The sequence below is a fragment of the Empidonax traillii genome, unplaced genomic scaffold, assembly GCF_003031625.1.
Source record: "Empidonax traillii isolate 1590-97213 ecotype Southwest subspecies unplaced genomic scaffold, ASM303162v1 scaffold912:size315693, whole genome shotgun sequence".
Taxonomy (NCBI): Eukaryota; Metazoa; Chordata; class Aves; order Passeriformes; family Tyrannidae; genus Empidonax; species Empidonax traillii.
The window spans coordinates 172,308-195,871 of record NW_020956105.1 but is presented as its reverse complement, the minus strand read 5'-3'; the positions used below and the strand labels follow the sequence as shown (position 1 = coordinate 195,871).

At 40.9% G+C, this 23,564-nt stretch overlaps 1 protein-coding gene across 1 annotated transcript; it reads right to left on the bottom strand.

Annotated features, from left to right (window-relative positions):
• Positions 1-753: 753 nt before the first annotated feature.
• LOC114067416 (opsin-VA-like) lies at positions 754-8,168 on the bottom strand. The gene is made up of 5 exons (XM_027902826.1): positions 7,808-8,168; positions 6,098-6,308; positions 5,557-5,674; positions 1,745-1,984; positions 754-984 (listed from the first exon to the last, which is right to left on the bottom strand). The coding sequence occupies exons 1-5, from the start codon at positions 8,166-8,168 to the stop codon at positions 754-756; spliced, it is 1,161 nt and encodes a 386-aa protein (XP_027758627.1).
• Between the last annotated feature and the right edge of the window lie 15,396 nt (positions 8,169-23,564).

Sequence of the window (23,564 nt, the reverse complement as noted above, 5' to 3'; positions counted from 1 at the left end):
CTGTACAGGACAGAGTTACTGTAGCTTCTCTATACCACTATGGAGTAACATTTTTTTCAACTGGTATTGTACAAATATCTTCTCTAGAAATAATGGTTTTCCATATTAAAGTATTTAAATACAGTCAGCCATTGCCTTTTCTTCTAAAATGCACTCAATAAAGGTAGATCTTATACAGGATTAAAAATCTGATATGCCAGTTCTTAGCAGCATTTTATACAATGATCCCAAAGGCTGTTTAACACAGAAATCTGTCTTTATTACACTCAGAGGCACGTTTGGCTTTGCATGTGCAAGTGACGTTCCACTAAAGCCAAGTATTTTGCCGCACAGCATCGTGTGAATTAATCTGAGATGGAAAGCTGGCAACTTCCATTCTCCTTCACTGTTTACAGAAAGTGTACTCATGTTGTACTCCTTGCTTCTGAAAGCAGAGGAGTCAGTAATTTGTGCCAGGATCAACAGCTCAATTAAAAGGAATTTAAGGATGGGAGAGACAAGAGACACAACAGGAGAACAGCAGTGTGGTGCCACTGCCTGCTGTGGATTGGAAAGGGGAACACAGACGAGGAAGGGACTCACCTGGCTGGGTGTTTGCACCTGCAGAGCCAGGGAGCTCCTGCATGCACTGAGGAGCTGGAACCTCCGGTGCCCACAGGAGTATAATGTCCCCAGAGACAACATAATTTTATATTAGATGGCTGTAACACTGAAATACACTTTAGCACTGCGTTAACAATCTTATCTCCCCCTCTACATGGGATGAATTTTGTTTTCTGAGGATGCCAAATGAGCAAAGGCTTGGCAATTTCCACGTTCATCTCCAGTTTTCCTTTCAGAAGAGGTGCTATGAACTGCCACGGTGGACATCTGGCTGCCTCCCCTGTCCGGGGTTAGCGCTGCTCTCTCTGAACTTGGGTTCGTGTTGGACTCTGCAACTCCCGTGGCATTGCAACTGAACATTTGAATCAGACACTTCCTGAACTAGAAAAGTGAATAAAACAGGAGGTCAATCAAAACACATGAGAAATTTTAAAACAGTTCTATAAATCAGTCTGTGTGTTAGTTAAAACTCTTAGAAATTCTCTCATGAATCAGTTGGGAATATAAGGAAATAACCCTATAAAATGTATTTGCCCATGCCACCATGGAGAACTCTAAATCTAATGATGTTCTAAAAAGACCCGAACTATTTTCCTCTTCTGCTTGTAATTAACCACATCTAAGGGACAAAATTGGTCATTTCTTCCAGACTCATGAGTTGCTTTCATACACTATTCATACACTGATCCTCTGCCCTCATTCCAGAGAAGAAAACTCCCTGTCCATGGGCACCTGCAGTGCTTCTACCCCACTGCGCATACAACTGCAAATGCAGCATTTCCCCGACACAAATTCAAGCTTTCAAAACTTCCACCCCACCTCAAAATCACTGCATTCCTGAAGAATTATGGCAATACACTGGGACAGTTTTTAGAACAGGATTTTCATACAGAAAACCAACTGGCGTTCACTAAGGGCTGATTTTCCTTTATAATATCTAAACCTAATAATTATTAACACATACTTTAATAATGCACAGAGGCTTATGCTATCTTACAGCAGGTAGATTATTTTTTTTTTTGTTCTAAATGCTGGATATTGTAATGCTTGTTAACTAACACAGAGGCAGGTAGAAATAATTCACTATAAAGATAAAATAGCAAAATATGAGCGTTAAAGACATTTTGAGAGCATACATTACCTGTTTGTTCATAAAGACATAAATAATTGGATTATAAACAGTAGCTGTTTTGGAAAAGAAGGCTGGGATTGCTGCCAGACAAGGATCCAGCTCAATGGAGGGGTCTGCAGTGACGAGGATGGAGAAGGCGGCATATGGCATCCAGCAGATCAGAAAAGCAACAATCATGACAACCACCATTCTGGTCACTTGTCTTTCCGGTCTCCTGGTAGTTCTGAGCCTGCCCTGTGTTTCTGACACCTTTAAAGAAGAGATAAAAGATTCTAAAAAACAAAGAACAAGGCCTCCAACAGCGACTTTAGTGAGCAAGGCAGGGGACCTGCCATGCTGGGACAAGAGACCTGCACTTCCCAAACGTGGCAGCACAAGAGGAGGCTGTTTCTGACCACAGGGTGTCACAGTTCCTGCTCAGGGACAGGATTTACCCTATACTGGCAGTAGTAAACTCTTCTATAGTTTTATTTTTACTGCCAAAGTGAAAAAGAAGGACACCGTGGTGACTCATGAGCAGACAGTGAGCTGGATTCCAGAACTTTCTAGTCCATGGAGCCTTTAGAGACAAGTAGGTGACTGATATGGGTTGGTACAGACAGCACTGCTCAGGCTGGGCAATCCACTCGCCCTGGGGGACAGTCACACCAGTTCACTCGTGCTTTATGGCCTTCACCAGAAGAGCCTCTATGATCCGATGACACCAGAATTAAAAAAGGGGAATCGGGGTATTTAGTAGGAATGCTCTCCCTCTTCCCCTCACTGATCATGCCTGGGCAGGGATGTTGATACAGTGATTATGTGATGTCAAACAATGTCTTCCTGGGAAACATCCTTCTTTTGTTTCTGATGACTTAGTGAAACAAGGCACTGTAATGTAATGTTAGTTTACATGGGAAGTAATTAATGATAACTCTGTATGGCTCTAGAAGAAACTGATGCCAGGTCTTAAAATAATGCATGCTAATAAAGTAAGATTTTTTGGCATAATATGGCCTTTTAACTTCCTGCAGTAATGTTAGATCTCTATGGAGACATTTCCCCTTATAACCCTTAAGCTGCACTCGGAGAATTCATCATATTTAGTACTTAAATACTTAAAGCACCTCCTGGGGAGGGGGGTGTCCTCATCCCTGTAGAAAGTTGCAATTCATGTTGGCTTTTTATGTTGTTGTTATATAACATTTATATAAAACATATATAACACATGTACTATGCTGTTATATAATAAAATAATAGTAACAATAATGAACTGTTATAATTGCTACAAGTTCTAAGCCATCAGTAAAGGTTGTGTTAGGTATGGAGCAAGGCTAAGAGATTCACTGTCAATATATGACATTTCTACAGCATTTTTTCACATGTGCTGTACCTACACAGAGAGCAGCCCAGCCTCTCTTTCAGCAGAAGTTCAATCACCCTGGGGAAGGAACACAATCTCCCTGATTGCACTTTCAACTGTTTCATCTTTGTCTCATGTCAGCCTGGCCTTTTTCTCAGCTATGGCTTCTCCTTTCTGTCTAAAAACTGGTAAGGAACCACACACTGCTGCTTTACCTTCCAAACAAAGGAAATGCTGCCAAAATAATTTACCTCTGTGCTAAACTGTTAATTTGATCATTTCCTGAAAATGAATTTCTTCCATCAACTTTGCAGTTGCAGTGAAAGCTACTACTGGCTCTGTAAAGCTGGGGCCACAGGGACTAAGGGACTGGCAGACTTTACTAAGACAGAACTGTGTTACTCGGGACCGAGCCTGCATTGTGGCAACCATGGGACATGGCAGCCAAAATCTGGGAAGAAGGATGGTTGGGAAGACCAAGACACCAGTTCAGGTGCCTGGGCCTCTCTCTGTTCACTGCAGTCAGATTTTTGAAAACGAGTTTAGCTGTGAGATACGGCCATATGGTAATTCATTACAGATTTACAGATTGTGTTGCAGGTATTGGTTTTTCAGAGCCAAAGGCCAGGACTGACATAAACCAGATAGTTATGACTACATCACCTGTAATGTGGCCCCCTGAGGGTACCCCTGTTCCCTGGCTGGGCCATCCACCAGGTCCCTGAGCTGCGAGGGAAGTGTGAAACACACAACTCACCCAGAAGTGTGATTTTTTTAAATAACACTGCTATTTTTTCTGGATAACAGAGGGAGGAGTGAGAAAGACAGCCTAGTGAGATCACACCAGAGTGGCTCCAGGCCATGCTGGCACACACTACGTGGCGCTGATCAGCCTTCCTGAAGACATCCTGACTTGACTCAAATGGCAGAATGGGTCATTCATGACGTCTGCTGTGACTGACGGTGACATTTTCCAACAGTGCCTCCCTTGCTCCCCATCTCACCTTCTTTTTTTTTTTTTTCACTTGCAGACTTTTAAGAGGAAGGAAATGGTCCTTTCTGTGCACCTCTTGAGCACCTGAGTAACAGATCAGCCACTGCTCTGGCAGTCCCATGGAGGGGCTGGATTCAAGTGGTCTCACTGTCCTTTACACCCCCTCTGTTGGGGTAATGTCCCAGGCCATCCCACACCATCCTGGTGTGGGTTCCCCTACCAGGAAGAACCTCCTGGAGGTGTCCCTGTCCCCTTGGGTCCCTGGCAGGAGTAGGAGACTGAGGTGGCTGCTCTGGGCTGTCCCTCACCCCGACACTGAGCTGGCCCCCAGCGCTCCCCCTTCATCCCATTTCCTCTGCAGGTAGGGCAGGACAGATGAAATAAAATACTGATAGAAATTCTGGATATTCAGAATAACAGAACCATAGTTTTACAGATTCTCTTAGGAGAGTCTGAGTCCTCAGCAATGATTTTCTTCAGGCACCCCTCTATCCTGCTCTCCAGGGCCCCTCTCCCTGGCAGGCACTGGCTGCCCCTCCCACCATCCACATCCCACCTCTTGTGTGTTAATTCTGAAATCTGCCTCTCCCAGCCATTCAACCTTCTCTCCCCTGAAAGAATCCATGAGGAAATCAAGAAAAGTCCTTTCAGAAGAATCACAATGTCACCCAAAGTTCCCTTTGGTTTCATTTTACTTTTAGAAAGAACAACAGTCTAAATACAATAAATTTGACTATCCCAAATACTTTCAAAACATCAGTTAATCGAAAGAAAATCACTGAATTTATTACTGAAGCAATAAGGCAAGGCAGCTTTGTAGTAAATAGAAATATTAATATTGTCCAAAACTATTGTCCCAAAATCCATTTCCAGATACGAATTTTCCTATTTTCTATTGTCTTCTTTTTCACTTTTTGCAGCTTCTTCTTTGTATCAGGTGAATGTAACCATTAAATAAAATTCAAAAGCATTTCTCAAGCCTTTAAAATATTCCTGGACAATCTAATATTTTACTTACTAAACAGCACTGCCTAATTTACAAATCCTACATCTCCCTCTGCATATAATTGTTACAAACCAGTAGCCAGGAGTCTTAAAATTTACTCAAAACGTCATTTTAAGCTACATTCTGATTTGCCTGGTTTGAGTCTTAGGAAATGTCACTGAATTGAAGTACAATTGCAAATAAACCAATACTTGGTCATTCTGTTTCTTTATTTATGAGGCAGACATCCTTTCACTTGTATGATGTTTGACAAATAGGATGTACTGATAAGTGATGCAAACGGCACACTTTGAAAAACCACTTCTAACCATGGCACACATTTCTGTGTGTAGGGATAATTATATAACGAGGGATGTAACTGAGTGTGTTTGCTGCCTGCAACTCTGATCTGCTTAGGTCTGATCTCTATAGAAAGTCAAACTTAAAAATCCCCAACACAAACATTTTATAATATATTTACTTATAGTGATTATTCTTACCTTTTTTAGCTTCTGCACCAGTTTTCCATAGGATACCAAAATCACCACTAAAGGCACTATAAAACAGGTGGTGAAGAACACAATAATGTACGTATGGTCAGCATAAGCTCCTGAGTACCTGTATAAAATACAAAACACATTGTGCATGTGTTACTAACACTTGGTGTTATTATTTTCTTGAAGTAATAATTTTGCCCTTCAAAGCTGTCACTAATATTTTGGTCAACTGCTTTTATTCCAAGTGCCCCTTTACAAAGTTGCATCACCAGGTGGGAGTCCTGCACCATCTCCCTGCCCCGAGCTAGGACAGGGTCTTATGGCCACAGGTCACTCCCACAGAACTGTGGGGCTCATCAGGTGGGAAGGGACATGTAGTCCAACCTCCTGCTCCAAGTGGAGCCAGCTGTGGGGTCAGACCAGGTTGCTCAGGGCTTTGTCCAGTCTTCTGAAAAAAATCTGTCTCTTTGTCCTCTTTGATTCCTGAGGAAAAGCTCAAGGTATAGGGTGGTTCATTCCATTAGAGATGTGAGAGTGGCCTTACCAGTTAAGCTCACAGGTAGTTCCAATCTTACTGGTGGTGTAACTGCTCCAGCCCATGGTTGGTGGAACGGTCCAGACGAAGGAAAAGGCCCACACACAGACGATGCCCAGGGCTGCGTGTCTGCCCTGCAGGCGCAGGTTCCCCGAGGGCCGGCAGATCACAACGTACCGCTCGAAGGCCAGCAGAGCAAGAGACCAGAGAGCAACGATGCCTGCGACAAGAAAACGGCGTCACAAGTTGAGCAGATTCACCGAAATGCCAGCGCCATCCCAAATCACAGAATCACAGAACTGTTTGGGTTGAAAGGCATCTCCGGGGGTCACCATCCCCCCTCCCCACTCCAGCATGGTCCACATACCGGGTGGTCCAGGACCAAGTCCAGCTGGGCTCTGAATGTCTCCAGAGATGGAGATTCCACAACCACTCTGGGCAGCCAGTTTCAGTGTCTGACCCCCTCCCCCCCCCCATTAGACACCTTTTCTATTGACCCGAGTTATGAAAGGATGTGCAATTTATGTGCTTTATTCTAATATTAATTAAGAGCATAAGAATTTCATATTTGTCAGTCCACAGTATAACGGCTACAAAACCAAGCAGCTAATTGGGCCAGTTAAGTGACTATGACTTTCATTTTTCATTTGGTTCTACTCTGAAAAGTTGCAAATTATGTGTACCATCCAAATTAACCAATTAAGAGATATCTTCAAAAGGTTATCTTTGTAAAAAATGTCATACTTCAGACTGCCATAAAACTCAAACCTACAGAGAGCTGCCCACAACATCAAATTATCAGTTTTTTAGGCACATATCACCTGGTTGGCCACCAAAACCTTGAACCAGCCTCATCTTTCTCCGTGGGACATGGCTTACGTGCCACAAACTGATTTGGTGACACTGTCCCTCACTGACATTCCCTCTGTGTAGCTCAAACAGGTGGAGATCAGCTGTGGGGCTCCTTTTCAGGCTGAGGATCAGCACTGTGTGGGGTTTAGGGCAGTGAGGAGCATTACTGGCTGTCTTTATGCAGCTTCAGAAACGAGTGTCTGTCTCAAGTAAGTAGATGCCCCATTTTAAACTGATTTCCCATTTATTCTGCAGAGCTGTATTTACACAGGGAACTACATGGTGATGATTTTTCCTTTTAGAGTACTTCTAATACTTTTTTGTAGTTAGTGAACAAAGGAATGGAAAAAAAAAATCACAAAAAGCCGTAGGTGTGTGCAGTGGCTGTTACAGGTGTGTGTCTCTGCTCCTCAAAACCGCTGCAGGGTAGGGAACATGAGAGTTTTCTGTGCCCTGAGATTTTCCACAGTTTATGGGCAGCCACTCACTCTTTTGCTCTCTCTCTCTTATTCACCCATATATGCACAGACTTAAATACAAATATTGAAAATAGTTTTGGATGGGGATTTATCCCCCTGAAATTGTTTTACCACAAACCCCACAACACTGTTATTCTACTGGCAAGCTTTTCTGCATTATATGAAACACATTCAATGACCAGTAAACATGGGACAGGCCATGTCTGTGACCAGAGAGAGAGAAAGAGAGACATTTTTCACTTGCAATTGTGTTCCAGTACAGAATATCTGGGAAAAGCACCAGTGAATTCAAAGGCATGCAAAGGCAGTGACTTGGGGAGCTGCAGTAAAATACACTGAAGGAAGTTGGAGGAAAATAACACACAACTACAAACACAATCAAGCTTACCAAAAAATGTGACAGCAAATCCTTCCAGTACACAAGCCCAGTATCCCATATAAAAATAACCTCTCAGATTTGTTAGAAAGCTGATGGTGCCACCAGTCAGCGAGACCAGGAAATCAGCCACAGACAAATTGACTATAACATAATTGACAGGTTGTCTCAATTGCTTGAACTTAAAAGTTACCAGGATTACAGCCAGGTTCTCAGCAAGCGACAGGGAGGTCACCACCAACATTACTGCTGCCAGGAGCCTGAAGTGCCAGGGCTGGATGGAGTCCAAGGGACGTCGGAAGGGATCCCAGCTGGCAGGACCAGAGGAACTGGGCAAGAGCGACTCATTCTCAAATGCTCTGAATGCATCCATTTTTTTCTCCCAGTAGCAAAAATAATACTGTATTATATGTAAATAATATCCAGGAACAAAAGGGAGAAGTTTGCTGCGTCCAACAGAAGTGTGAGCGAACTCTCCCTGCTTCTGCTTTCCAGCAACGCTTCAAGAAAAAAAAAGTTTTGCTTGGAAGAAAGTTTAGCGCTGCAGAGTGAATGTGGGAACTGGGATTAGCAAGAATATTTGTTAGAGCAACCTCTGCCCCTCTTTGCCCATCGTCTCCTTCCTCCTCCCACTGCGGCTTTGCCTTTCTCTGTGGTAGAACCCAGCTGTGGAAGGACCTTCAGCACCGTAAAAATGCAGCTTTTTCTTTTTCTTTTTTTTTTTTTGTCAGTACGAGGGTGGAGCGATCCCCCCCACCCAGCGACGGTGGGAGGCGAGGGGGAGGTTTTCCTGAGAGAGGGCAGCCCTGGAGAGATGAACGCTGCAAACCACAACAGTAAAAACCCTGCCTGCAGCTCAGGCTGGCTTAGAGCTCCCAATTAATTGAGTTTTCTCTGTTATTCTGTGGAATAATTTCTATCAAGACATTACTGACGCCTTCCCTGATGAAGGCATAAGGATTATAATTGTAGTTTTAGTACTAAAATCTCAAAGAAGCACAGCAACACTTTAAAGATAGAGCTGGTAACTATGTTAAAAGAAATACAGCTTGGCAACTGACACCAGGAAAATTAAGTCATATATTTCTGATAAAAATGACTGGATATATCTGAACTCTTAACAATCACCAGCAGTCAGGGTTACTTGAGTCCATTTCCCAAGGTAGGTAGCACAGTCTCTGCACTCTCATGAGGTGTAACACTGTGACAGATATTCCAGTACTCCTGTACAGGGCTGCCAGTAATTATTCCACAAATTAAGAAGGATACCTCAAAAACATATCAATCATTCAGCTGTGTTGTAACTGAGATAATTGTTGGGGACAGTAATTGTTAATCAGATCCTCAGAGTTTTAACCGGAATTGAAAATATAAAAGCAATCCAGTTCCTGTCTTGGAGAGTTCACACTTTGGACACACACCACGTACAATCCATGAATAAATGAACAGTGAGACCAACAATGAGTAACATCTACCTGTCCACACAGTCCCCTGACTTCAGATTTGCTTTGGTTTGTACAGAAAACACTTTGTTAACACAGGTTAAAATCTTTCAGCATGCAAGAAAGGAATCATAAGGCTTTCTGGACACTGGCAGAAAGAGTTATGCATCTGAAAATTCTAAAGTAAAAAACCCAAAACCCTCCTACTTACCATAAGCAAAATAGCAAAGATATTTTTTAATAGTTGGTAACTGAAAAGGAAAGAGATGGGGCTTAAGCAGATCAAATCTAGCAACAAAATTACTCACAAAATTATACTTATTCAGCAGGAATATTAAAAAATTCAAGTGTCATAAATAAAAGAATGATCAACACACAGCAACAATAAAATGCCTCCAGACAGTCCTTGCATGACTAGATTCAGTTTTGTTCCACTCCCTGCATGCTACAGTGGAAAATCCAAACCACCACTTTAAAATCAACTTTGAATCTTACCTTGTTAGAAATGATACATTATTTTAAATTCTTGTGGGTGTCAAGAATGAAATCAGGACTCTGAATTTAGCATACAACAGGGAAGGTAGTATCTGGACTTCTTTAAGGCATAAATCTATTGACTGCACATTGAAACTCCTTTAGACAATGAATAACTATTGTTATCAGCTAGTTTCTTGTTGTTTTAAGCTCTCATATTGTTCAGATTGTTTGTATCAGTTATGATTCTGGTTACAGTTTAAATGCATTCTCTTCTATTTATCTTGTGCTTCCTCTTGGTTTAGAATCCTTTAAAAATACTGCTATAATGTCCTGATAGTCAATTTTGCTTGTTTTTCTTCTTCAGCAGGTCAGCTTTGCCACTGACAGCTCTTCTCAGGCCGTGGTTAAACTGCTGCTGGATGGTCAGGGAGGTTAAGGGGGTGTGGAACTCACAGCATTTGTACGATATGCCCACAGTAATTCCAACTGTGTGACAAAATCGGGGTGACAAGAGCTGAGATCAAATCTGGTGGCTGAAATTCTATGTGGCAGATGGTAAACTAGCCCTGAGTTTACCTTTTCCACCAGACACAAGCAGGGAAACGAGCTACAAAGTCAGTGTGGTAGTTCAAGTGGGGCACTTGAACTGGTTCTCTCAGCTTTGGTCCCAAGATGCTGCCATCTAATGACAGCCCTGTCCTTCACTCCTCAAAGGGATCGTGAAAGATTTGCTTTTGCCCCAGTAAGATTTTGGTTTAGTTACACTCAATCAGAGCAAACAGCATTTTCTGCTGTACAGATGTTTTGTGGGAATCTCAAGTGAAGGATCTCACTTTTGATGTAACCAAAGTGGCTGCTGTGTTGTACAGGAATGCTTTTTTTTTTTTTTTTTTTAAATATAAGATACTGAAAAACCCAGCAACAAATGAGACTATGAATTAGTATGGAATTAAGTGTATTTATACTTATTTTTCAGTATCTTATATTTGATAATGACATTCCAATTGCGTATCTCCAAAAGGGATGTAAGAACCTATTTTACCACAGGAGTTTTAAAAACATACAGTAAGGCCACATTTTGTTCTGCTTTCGTAAGGGAGAAGCTGAAGAGAATGAACAAGCATTTGGTTTAAATTAGAAAATAAGCAGAAATTATGGTGGTTTATGCCTAGAGACTAGTACAGATTACATTACAAATCCAGAAACTATAACTCTCAGATCACATAAGCAAATCAGCTTCTGCTGAGTCCATTTAATCACTGAGACACCAGAAGGCTGAGGCTGGCAGGGACCTCAGGAGAACTCCAGTCCAGGCCCTAGCACAGTGCAGGGGCAGCCACAGCAGGTTCTCTGGGATCGTTTCCAGTCAGGTTTTCAATGGATGGTACCTTCACCACCTCCCAGGACAACCCATTTGTGTGCTGGACATCCCTTACCATAAAGATTATTCTTATTTTAACGGTTTTTAAGTTATGAGAGTCATAAACCTAGTTAATTGGGGGCTACATTTAACCTTTTTATGCCTGGGAAGGTTCAAGTAAAGCACCTGCAGGACCTACTGACTTTGCTTGACAATCCTCTTACAGGACTACTGGGATTAATCTCATTTACTCACTCTCCATAAAGGCCCATACTCTTTTAGAACCTGTTGAAACTTCAGTGTAGGAAATGGGTTTTCTATTCAATGAAACTTTGTCTAAAGAAGAGCCTGAACATCCAAGATCCAATGCAAAAAAATAATCAGTACAGTCAGCTTTACTAGTTGCTGCGGGTGTATCACCAAAGCATTTTTTTTCTAGGGATTGAGTTTGTGAGTGTGCCTGTACAAAAAGGACTCAGATGCTGGCATCTGGTTTTCAAACCTGATTTCATACATTTCTTTTTTTTGTTTGTTTGTTTTTCAGCTGCAGCTTTATTTTCTCACAGCTACTGAAAACCAGCAATTGAACATTTGAAATCTGTTCTCAGGAAACACTGAACGATCACAATGGAAAAATTTTGTCCTGCCCTTTCAAGTGAGTTGGAGGAGTTATTTTGCCCTCTTGCTCATTAAAAGAACGGGAGTGGAGATTTCCTTTTGCCCAAAGGTAAAAGCTGTGTACAAAAGAGGCGTTCTACACTTGGAAAGATCCCAGCACAGCTGCAGGAATTTCAGTAACCAGCAACATATAACAAAGCTGGTATCTCAACAAAACACGTTCTATTAACAGTGAATAAGAAACTAATGCCAATTAAAGCAAAAAACACCAAAAGCATACTGAGCACCAGAGAGGGAAACAATTTGATAGCAGACTGTATTTACTCAGGGCATGTTAACAATGTCTTGCAGTTTGGGGCCTCATCTGAGCAGGTAAGACTCTGTTTACTTTATGATAACACATTTCTTTCCAAAGCCCAGTTAAACACAGTTCCTTGAGGACTGCACAAAAGCAGTTCAGTAAAAGGCAATGCTTTCATACTGTTACTGATTCTGGCTGAAATTATTTTGCTCTTACTATGAATGATTTTCCATGGGGTTTTGAGTTTTTCACCCACTTGCTTTCACATGATATTAATATGTTAACACAGCAGTAAAAGAAATTGTTTTAGCAGCAGGTATTGAAGTGACAGTGTCACTTTAATGAGCAAAAAAACCTCTTCAGTAGTTTGTTTTCCCTCAGAATTTGTATATTTCCCAAAAGCTCAGTGGGAATTGTTATCCAATATATTTAATTGATGGTACAAATTGAAAAAAAATCCAAAAACCAGTTCACATGATATTTCTTATTTAAGAGGATTTTTCTATTATGAAACCCTCAATCAGAGAAAAGAAGACTTAATCATGCAAGAAATCCTACTATCTTGAAGAGGATCATGGACATGAGAATCTTCGGTCTTAAAAAACATTATTTTAAAAAGTTTATTATTAGACATATCAAAGACATTTTCTTTGTACTGCAGGCCCTGAAGACAATATATGGTATTTGCCCTAAACTTGTCTCACTAAGGTGAGCTCCAAAAACGAATCTGTCCCCATCCTTAGTCCAGCAGGGATCAGCCCTTTTTGGGCCCTTGGGAGAACTCGAGCTGGCTCTGCCCTGAACAATTAACCTGCAGCAGCAAAGGGAACACAAAGACAGCAGAGCAAAAATTAACAGATAAACCCCTCTGTGCATTGGGAATCCATCCTGTTACCAACAACCACACAACAGAATTCTTTATTCAAATAATACAAAACTGTGTGAGATAACCCTGAAGCATCACCAACCTTGGGTCCCACAGCCCAAAAACCTTATCCCCTTACCTGTTTGAAGGTAAAACGTGCCCCAGTGCCAGGAGAACGTGCAAGAAAACGGTCAAGGTGTGCACTGAACTAAGCACTACTGATTTATAACATTCTTACCCAGAGGAAAATCATGGAAACAAAAACAAGCTACATTTTGCAATTAGGCACCATAATTCAGGAAAATATATGAAAAGTAAACATTAGCAAAGCCAAATAAATTGTATTTATTTGAGGAGTTGGATTCGATGACCCGTGTGGGTCCCTTCCAACTCAGGGTATTCTATGATTCTATTTAAATGATTAAGTACTTTGGAGAGATGGGGAAGCAGAAGGAGGGATAACTCACACAACATTAAGCCACCAAAAAACTTGGGTTGTGCAAAGGGTGAACTTAAAACTATGACATTCATGGATTCTTGGCCTTTTGCAGTAAACTCTGGGCATGAGGAACCGATAGGAATATTGTTCTCCTGTGTACTCAAGATTTAACGTACAATTAGGAAAAATGCACCCCTCCACTGCATTTCATGCCTTTAACAGTACCACATCTTGATTAGAAATGCTCAGGACTAATTAATTTTCAAACACAAAAAAGTGGTCCTTAATTTTATGCTTAATTTCCAATGTAGACAAGTAAAATTACCACCAAATGCTCTAAGTGAACTGCATCATAACGCTGCGAGTACATTTAGTGTCATAAATAATTTTAAAGAAAGTCTTCACTTTGGGGTTCACAGCAATGTTTTCTTACATGCTGCAATGAATAATGGCCATCAGAGTTTCTGAAAATGAGTTATGCCTGCACTGACTGACAAAATCCTGTTTTCTGATGAAGTACAGCTGAGACAGACGTTTATTTTACTGTGTCAAAATTTCTCTCTGAAACAACTCTAATGGAACCCCTGTCCCACTCAGGCTCTCTCTCCTGGGGAGCAGACACACTTCTGACACACCCATGTAGCCAGTCCAGCAGCACAGCCCCTCTGCTGCAGGGAACAGACCATCAGCCCTATGTGAGACTGGGGCTCAGTTCTGGCCTCTTTGCAGCACCATCATATTTTCTAAAGTGTATTTTTTACATAAAAACCTTGTTTGTTGTTAAATAGAAAGTGCTGCAAAGTGGATGAGGAGGAGCAGCTGCTCCTGAAAGAAGGAAGGAACCAGAAGGCAGCAAAAACATTTCACAGTTTTCAAACAGCTCAGTACAACCAGGAGACTTCTCCCCCTTACCTTCTCATTATTAGGGAAGAACCTGGAAAAAAATCTCAGAAAGGTGAAACTGAAAAACATTCGAAGCAGCAGAAACGTCAGCCTTGTCACGGTCTCCTGCCAGCGACGTCTGGCTCTGTGCACAGAACAACTGCTCCCTGACACTGCCCTGAGAAACTTCTACCTGCTCTTCAGATGAAGAGTCAGGGGTAGCTGGTGTGATGCCAGCTCTACCACTGCTGTGTATCCTAATGCTACCACATGTGGCAGGTTTCATCACACACACCTCAGGTGTTGCTCGGGCTCTTCCTTATGACTTTCTCGTTTTATGTACTGTATATTCCTCCTGGCTGCTCCTGAATAAACACACCTTTTACTTCGTGCTCCAGCTAACCCACCTCTTCAGTGACAGGGGGACTGCAAGTGATCACTGGAACTTTAAAGGGCATCACTCATTTTGGATTTTCCCTGGTTAAGGGCATGCAGATAATTTTTCCCTTCAGCCACTTTCCTCTGCCTTCACTTGTGTTTGCTGAAGCACCAAACCTTTTTTACACCGAGACACTTCAGTTTAACTGCTGACAACTCTTTAAAGATATGTCCCTGGGCCTTTTTCACTTATTATTCACCTTTTACAAATCTACAGCTTTGTCTTTTTCTGCAATGTTTATATGCAGTGACCTGTACATCAGAGGGAGATTTTCAAAGGCACTAAGGGTAGTTTGACACAGGGGTCTCAGTGAAAGTCAGTGCCAGCTGCATCTGTCCCTAAAGCCTCTATCCAGAGCTTTTTAAGTGTTTGTTGAGCTCCCACAGGATAGAAAGCTTTGGTAGCAAAGCCTTTTTCACTACCTCACATTTTGCTATATTCCCACCAATGACCATTTTCTGGAAGAAAGGGCTATCACAGGAACTTGAACACCAAGAATAATACCAAGAATATAGCCAAGAGGTGAGAAAGATAGTTCCTTTGTTAAAGCCTTTTAATTAAACTCACCCAGTGCTGGTCTTTGTGCCAGTTTTAAAGTTCCTGTGTGACAGTGGCTGGGTGCAGAATTCTAGAGGTCTCAGACTGACAGTCCTGGACATGTTTGTACATCAGGCAGCTTTTGGGGTCCTGCACACACCAATTTTACATGCCAGTTTCAGCTCTATACTGGTTTACATCCGTTATTTTGAATTATATCCTCCTGATATTTATTAAAGATCTGGGGATGCTGATTTGACACGGCACAGAATACAATGCAACTCACACGTAACTATTTCTTACTCATTCCTAGCAAGGTTTTGGTTCATATTTTCATGTGTGATTTTCCATCCTTTCTGAGCTGTATTATAAAGATGCCTTTAACTGATGTTGCACTAAAAACTGAGGACTCTGTTTCCAGGATTGCACTGGTCCCAGTGCAGACATCTCTCTGGTGATGGAGCACTCATGAGGACACTGGATGAAACCCACCCAAAATTCCCAAATGTATCTGCTTCCCTTCTCCCTTACAGCCATCCCCCAAAGGGCTGAAAAGTCAGTACTTCTGAGGAGATGCTGTGATCTCTCTTGAGAGATAAATATTTTACCTGTTCAGAGGCATTTACAATGACTGCTGCAAAGAGAACTTCAAACCCTTCATCTGATTGCAGTGATAACTACAAAACACACCGGGCTCTCAAAATTACACACGTGTTACACTTTGCCAAGTTATGCTGCTAATTTCTAAGCCCCAAAATGCACTACTTTGAGCTCAGCTTTTGAGAATTAATGTTTCTTACTTAGATCAGCTGGGGAAAGAAAAATATTCTGAAAGCCCACTACATATAACTACAGTTATATTTAATAATTCAGCATCAACAGGAAAAAAAAAAAGCAGCCAAGAGTTTTGCTTCACAGCAACAACTGAATCTACCTTGACCAGACCAACTCCTGCACAGCCCAGGCAGCTGCTGAAAAGTCCTGACTGCACATTGCTGACATGAAGACCTGTGCATGTGTTGTGTCATTTTGCTGGCAGAATTTGTCAGTTCATTGCTTAAACACCTCATCCAACCTCTGATTAAACTGATGGAATTTAACAGAATGATAAGAACTGAGTCATTACTGAGAGTTAATTGCAGATATGGGCTTCAAGAGCTGACCCCGACTTAATCCTAAATGACTTAATATGTGGTTCTGCTCTAAATAGTAATATAGGATATTATTAAGAGTATTCGAGGGTCTACATAAAACATTTCTAACTCTTCCTGCCCACTTTGACAAAAATCAGTCTCAAATGTAAAAACTCAAAGTGGCTTTTCTATTTCTCCAGCCCTATCAGTAAATACTTAATTGCAGTCTCTTTGCAAATGGCTTCCCCAACTAGGGCTGGGATGAACATAAGTTCCACTTGTCAATACACTTGTGGATACTCTCATGCATATGAAAATATTTCCAGAGCACCTCCTTCTGAGATGCACCAGAAGTTACTGTCCACATATCATGTTTACTCCAGTGTCAATGGAGCTCATAATTGCCTGTGATTGGAGTTTTCTGATGGCATAGCATCTTTTATGGACTCTCTGGTCCATCTGAATTAGGTTTTACCACATAAATTTTATTTTTCTAGTTGTACTGAAATGGAAAGAACAGTTATTGTTGAGAACTTGTGAGAAGAAAGTGAAATGTAAAGAGATACTACTTTGAAAGAGCTTTAGATCTTATCTAAACCAGACCATATGTCCCCTGAATATCATACACAAAGCTCCATGAAAAAAGAACAATCACTTCTCAATTCAGTGACTCTCTTTTTCCCAGCACAAATGTCTCCCCAGATATGTTCCTGTATGCATCAGATAGTTCAGTGTTATTTTTTTTAAACAATACTATTTCTTGAATGTCTTGCAGCTCATAAAATGAAGGCTTATACTGATCCAAATGTCATTAAATTCTTTCCCCAAAACTGAGTCCCATGAAGTCAGGGCTTTAAGAGCAAGAAGGGGATGAAGGGAATTGGTAAGAATACATTGAAGGACCACTGCCACCACCTTTTCCTCTTGCTGTGGGAATTCTGCACTTGCAACAATCACTCCTGGCCCAGCAGATGATCGGAAGGACCTGGGGATGGACAGCCAGGGACTGGTCAGACCTGGAGAGCCAGGCACTGGGAAACTGGGAATGGAAGTCTGCTAAGCAGACCTTCAGGTTCAAACCAGCAATAACTGCAAGACAAGCAAAGAATGAGCACTGAGAGAGAAGATGAGGCTTTCTCCTGCAAGGATGCAGGGTGGGCTGGCAGAGAATCTGCCATAGCAAAGGCAGTGCACAAAGATAACTGCCCTGGTCTTCTTGGCTTCTCTGTTAGAAGTGTTGCACCCCAGCACATAATTTTCATATATAACCATGGGGAGATGCAAAAAGCACACCCAGAACAGCCAGGGTAAGACTGAGATCCGGCACAAAGCAAGCTCCTTAACTTGAGGGAAAAATTCACCACATTATGCAACTTAATAAATGACTTGAAAGCAGATCTCTGATCTGATTTAACATTAACACAGTTATGTGACTTCTGGCTCAGAACTGGCCTGGGCAGATGGGCAGGACTGCAGATAGCACAGGTTAGTCCCCTCTATCCTGCTGGGTGTGCTCACACTTTGTGAGAAGTTGCATTTTCTGCAGTACCAAGCATGGGCTGAGCATGTCACCTTCCACCTGACACTATTCTGTGCATAAATTAGGATCTCTAAGTATTTCAAGAGAAATAACATCTTTACAGAAAAAAAAAAAAAAACAAACAACTTCAAAATGCATGAGGTCTGCTGCCTTCCTCACATGTCTTATGTCTTATCTGCCATTCTAATTACCTTTCCTATCCAAGTAGATATTTTCTAAATGTTTTTGTTCGGAAAGAAACAACCATAACATCTTTCCATTGTCTTTTCTCCCTTTAAGAAGGTCCTTTCAGACCCTCCTTTTCATAATTTCTTATAACTACTGCTTCTTAGTCCTTTCCATATCTTCTTAAACTACTGCTTCTTAGTTTTTTAACCCCTGTTCCAGTGACAGATTTTGTTACCACTTTTTTCCTTCCAAATGTCAGTTCCTATAAGTTTTTCTATATCATCAACAATGAAAGAGTCCTTATGTTCTGCATAAGTGGTTAAAAGATACATTTAATTTTTTTCAATTCAGTTTATCTGAGCTAAAATTAATGTTAAACTATTCAGAATTATTTTAATCAGTGTAAATAAATCCAGTCTTTCATCTTTATCAAAACAAGGGGCAGTGGGGAGGGAGAATGACCCCAGAAAGCCTGAATGCATAGTGTAGAATAAGGTGAAGCAACAGTACAGAAGTAAGGATTACTGTCATAATTCATAAGGCAAATTGGATGTCAAATAAGCAAAAAATTAATGCCAGCAAGAAAGAAAAAAAGAGGCATTGGTCATCTGGCTTGTGAGAAGATATAAAGTGCACATTAGATTATGTAAAAGTGAAGTTAAGCCTCATGATTTTATATATAGAGAATACATGTGGGAAAAAAAAGTTCTGTTCCATGCTGATACAATGCTGATACAGTATCACAGGAGAAGTGTTTGCTAATATCATATACGCAAACATCTTCCAGGGATAAAACTTCCTGGACATTTATTTCATTTAATAACACTTGCTGTGAAACACAGAGCATATCCTAAAAGCTTTTCTGGAGCTGAGAAGACTAAAGGATGCAGAACACTTCTACTGCTGCATCTTTACCTTCATATTTCCTCTTCTCATCTACCATTTTCTGGAGTTCTGTGAGGGGGTTTGGATCTCTCATTTGGGTCAATACCTGACACTATGTCAACAAGCATCTGTCTAAGGAAAGCTGGGGTTTTATGTTTAGCAAGCACAGAAGGATGACTCTGTGCTATTGCCCTCCTGGAAAGAGGTCTTAGAGTTTGGTTCCTGCCATGCTTTTGTGATTATACTCCCTCCACATTCTCCCTGTAATTTTTACAAGTGTATCCTGCGTTATTAGTTTTAGTTTATTCCTATATTTAATCTCATGAACAATACTATAACATGATTTTCAACTACACTGAGACAAAACTAAAAACTAAAGCATCAAAACCTCAAACCAAAAAAAAAATTAAAAAACTAAAGCCAAAACCTAAAGCCCCATAACTATTAGCAAACCTTATGCCAAGACAGTTCTCACCTGTAAGTTCCATCTTAGGCCCCTGAGATAAAATGCACAACAATTTAGATGGCACAGAGATCCTCAAAACTCTCTTACCTGTCATCTTCTCAGCATTTCAGCACTTAAATAACTTAAGTATCTACAGATACTTAAGGATCTGTAAAGACAACTTAAGTCATATGAACTAACAGAACTATTATTATTTATATAATAATATAGTTATAATATTTATATATATTTATAATATTATAACGTAATAGTTATACAGGATATTATTGTCTCCTTTTTTGTTGAAATTGCTTTATTGGAAGATCTTAGACTTCTTAAATAACTACATATCTAGTCCTGTCCCTAATACAGGTTTCACACCATGTCTTTTTAAGGAAGAGTTCGGTTTAAATGCAGCTTTTTAATTCCTTTAATTCCTTTCATTTTTCTTTAATACAGGATAATTCCTCAGTTGAGTCATTCCAGTGTATTTTTAAACTACTTTATCTGACACAACTTTCTGGTTTTCATTAGTACTACCAAGAAATCCTCTTACGCAAAACCCAGTGAAGCTCATTCACTGCTGTCCTCAAGTGCAAAAGAAACAGTAGCATTCCTTTGTCAATCCAATTAGCATGCAAAAATTAAAAGCATTATTTAGGTCAGTCTAATTGGTCACTGAAGAATGCATTACCTATAGAACTACTCCTGAATGTACTCCTGGATCGCTGAAATGACTAAACTAAAAGAGTACGGTCCTGAGGTTTTTTCTGGTGGAATCACACTTGGTTATTACTCTAACAAAATTATAAATACCACCTAGTTCCTGACACGAAGGTTTCACTGCGTTTCACGCTGCACAAAGAGAACAAAGAGGCTCCAGGATGTGCTTTTAAGCGAACATACACTGGGAGGGTTCAGCAGGGAGAAGGGAGCAGTACACTGAGCAGTGCTGAGGGTCTGGAAGCACATCTGCCTCCTGCAGGGAAGCTCCAGTCCTGCCCTTCTTATTCGACTCTGCTTGGGGACCCTCTCCAGACACCAGCGGGGAAAATAACAAGATGGTGAAATCAAATACTGAGAGCAGACAAAAAAACAGGAAACCAGAAGGAAAAGACAGAGATGGCAGTGTAGGAAGAGATGAGAGACAGAACATAAACCTGGCAAGACAGAGGAAGCAAGAAACATCAGGAGTGTCCATGTACGGACGCTCCATGTAGCTTTTTACTGCTCCTGTTTCTCACTTTGTCAAATTCTTTGAACCTGGTCTAGTGGAAGGTGTCCCTGCCCATGGCATCCCCTGCCACTGGAACTGGATGAGCTTTGAGGTCCCTTCCAACCTGACCTAGTCAGTGGTTCTGTGATTCAGCTGAGTGGCATAAGTACTGTAAATACAAGAAGGCAGCATCACCACTGGATGCTTTTACACCAGCCCCACCCTGTTCTGCACCCAGATCAGAGCCAACAAATGTAAGCAGCTGGAACTGCATCCCAGGGGAATGGCTTAGTGGTGGTCCTAGTGGTACTTGATCACTGTTTGGGCTTCCTGATCTTGAGGGCCTTTTCCAACTTAAGTGATTCTGTGATTCTGTACAGCAATCACTGCCACACTTGTAACACATCATTTAAAATGACAATAGCACTGTATTTAAAATTATCATCATTCACACTGGGCACAAGGAAACAATGTTAGTGCCATGAGAGAAGGATGGCCTTGTTTCCAAGACACCTGCCTTCAACAACACATCATTTTTTTTTTGTCAATCATTTTCATTCATTTCAGGGGTATGCTTGTTCTGGAAGTTGATAGTAACCATAAGAGGAAGAAAAATGGGGACCATTTCAAACACTACCCTTTTGTATTTTTCTTTAAAACGAAGTGAAATAGTATTACAGTGCCCTCAGGTGGTGTAAATTCAATTCGGTCCTATTGTCTTCTGTAGAAAGACAACAAACAACTGTAAATAATACTGACTTCAGCAGACTGGTTGAACATGGAAGAGAGTTACATGGAAGGCAAATCACAGCATAAGCAGTTTTGTTTCCAAGGAAGGTTCTTTTCTTGAGTGTTTTGACAACTGATTTTTAAAAAGCATACTTTGTTAATTTTTAAATATCTGTGGAATAAATATATCTCCCAAAGAAAACCTAAATAACGTCATCACTGATTATAGAAACAAAGATAGAAGGAAAGAGATTTAGAGAAGAAGATAAAACCTGAGGGGAGAAGAGGTAATGAATTTTGTAAGAGCTCTTCAGAACAAAACACAAGGGAGTGTTTAAACAAAACAAACAAAATCCAAAACACAATCAATCAATCAACTAAACAAAAAACCCCACAGATAGCATACAATTTCTTAAATACATTCCCATTTAATATGTCTTAATGATGAGGGAAAAGGCATAAAGAAAGCAGCACGTGATAAATTTGTCATATAACCTGAAACTTTCTGAATTCATACTGTTGTTTTAGTCTGAAGAAATCAGTTTTCTGAAGACTAGGATATCTTTAATGTACATCAGTCCAATAAAACTTTTCTGTTACTAAGAGTAACAATGTAAAATGAATGTTATTTATCTGATCCCCTTCTTAACATTCAGGGTAGTTCCAATATTGCGCCTAAGAGAACTAAATGATTAATGTACGCCCATTATTTATCTGTGTTTTGTGTCTTCTTCAAATAAAAGTGAGGAAGACTATCAGATCACCAGGAGAATCTTCTAATCAACCACAGTTAAAAAGTTTGCCAAAGATTAAGTGAGATTATAATCCACTATTCTGGTGAGACACTCTTGAAGGAATGGCCTGTCAATTTACAAATATCACTTCCATCATCATGGAATCTGTGCACTGGAGATGATGGGAATTGTCCCACTGACCATGGTTTCACAGAGAAAACCACAGCAGCTTTGTCCTGCTGTCCATCCAGTTCTGTCCTGTTGTCTTTCTAGGAAGACGTCTCTGTAAATAACACTGATCTTTGTCAAGCAGGGTGAATGTGGAAGAAACACGTGGCAGTGCAAGTCCCATGGTTACGCAGCCATGGACATGACTAGTCTGCTGTTCTTCCAGCTCCCAGCCTGAAGGACTCTGCTGTCCTTCAGAACCACACCTATACTCTTCCCACCTGCTCCCTAATTGGCTTTTCATGTCTGTCCACCAGCATATGTTAAAACATTCCTCAAACAGCTCAGAAAAGCAATTTCCAGACTGTTGCAAAATGCAGACAACACGAAAGGAATTTGAATCCCACCAATCTTTCATTTCCTATGCAAATAACACTTTCATTTCCTATCATGATGATTTGGGAAACTCTCCTACCACTCTGTAGTTAAGTGCCACATGAAAGAAATACTGTGCTGACCCTTCAGTTTTCTAAGGATTGCCTCCAGGATTTCTGAGGGTGTCTGGAAGAATTACTGTCACATTTTTAGCAGCTGTCTTTACAAACTGTACCCTTCAAAGAAGAACGACGTAAGCTTCTCACCCCACATCGTCCCCCAATCCCCTCACCTTCCTTTCAGTAATCCCTAATTACTTTTTTTTTTTTTTTTAACCTCACTTGCACATTCAGGAAGAGTTTTACTAACAAAACATTTCTCTGTGGCTCAGAGAGAATCAATAGTGCTTACAAGTACACTCTTTATTTATTGGCAATTTACTCCTGAATTCCCCCATCCAGGCTATCAATAGGAAGCAATCTCTTTATAGCACTAATGACTTGCGGTAAAGTATATACATCTGTTTAATACAAATAAGGGCAAACGATTTCCCAGACTCGGGGAGACAAAATAGAGCTCACAAGGACTTATCTCACTTAGAAAGAATAACTTGTAGCCTTCTCTCATTAAAAGGATAAACTATTAGAGTGGAGACAAGTAGGAAAAGGAACAAGAGAAGGGAGAGAGGAGGGTTGGTGGGTGGCTTGGTCTGAGGTGACCTAAGAAGTCAATGCTCTTAATACAAACAACAATCTAAGCCACTGGCAGAAGAGAAGCAACAGGTAAATCAGGGTTTCCAGACAGGGAAAAAAAAAACCCAAACAACCAAAGTCCCAGGAATTTGAGCAACACCAGTGACCTGGTGGAAACTGCACCAGCAATTCTGTCCAATACCAACTGGCCCCTAGATCCATGGGGGTAGGAAAAGCCCTTCATTTTGAAAAGGAGATTAAGCAAAACAAACAAAAAGACCACAACTGCCTACCATGTCCTTTTTAAGAGTGCCTGTCATGATA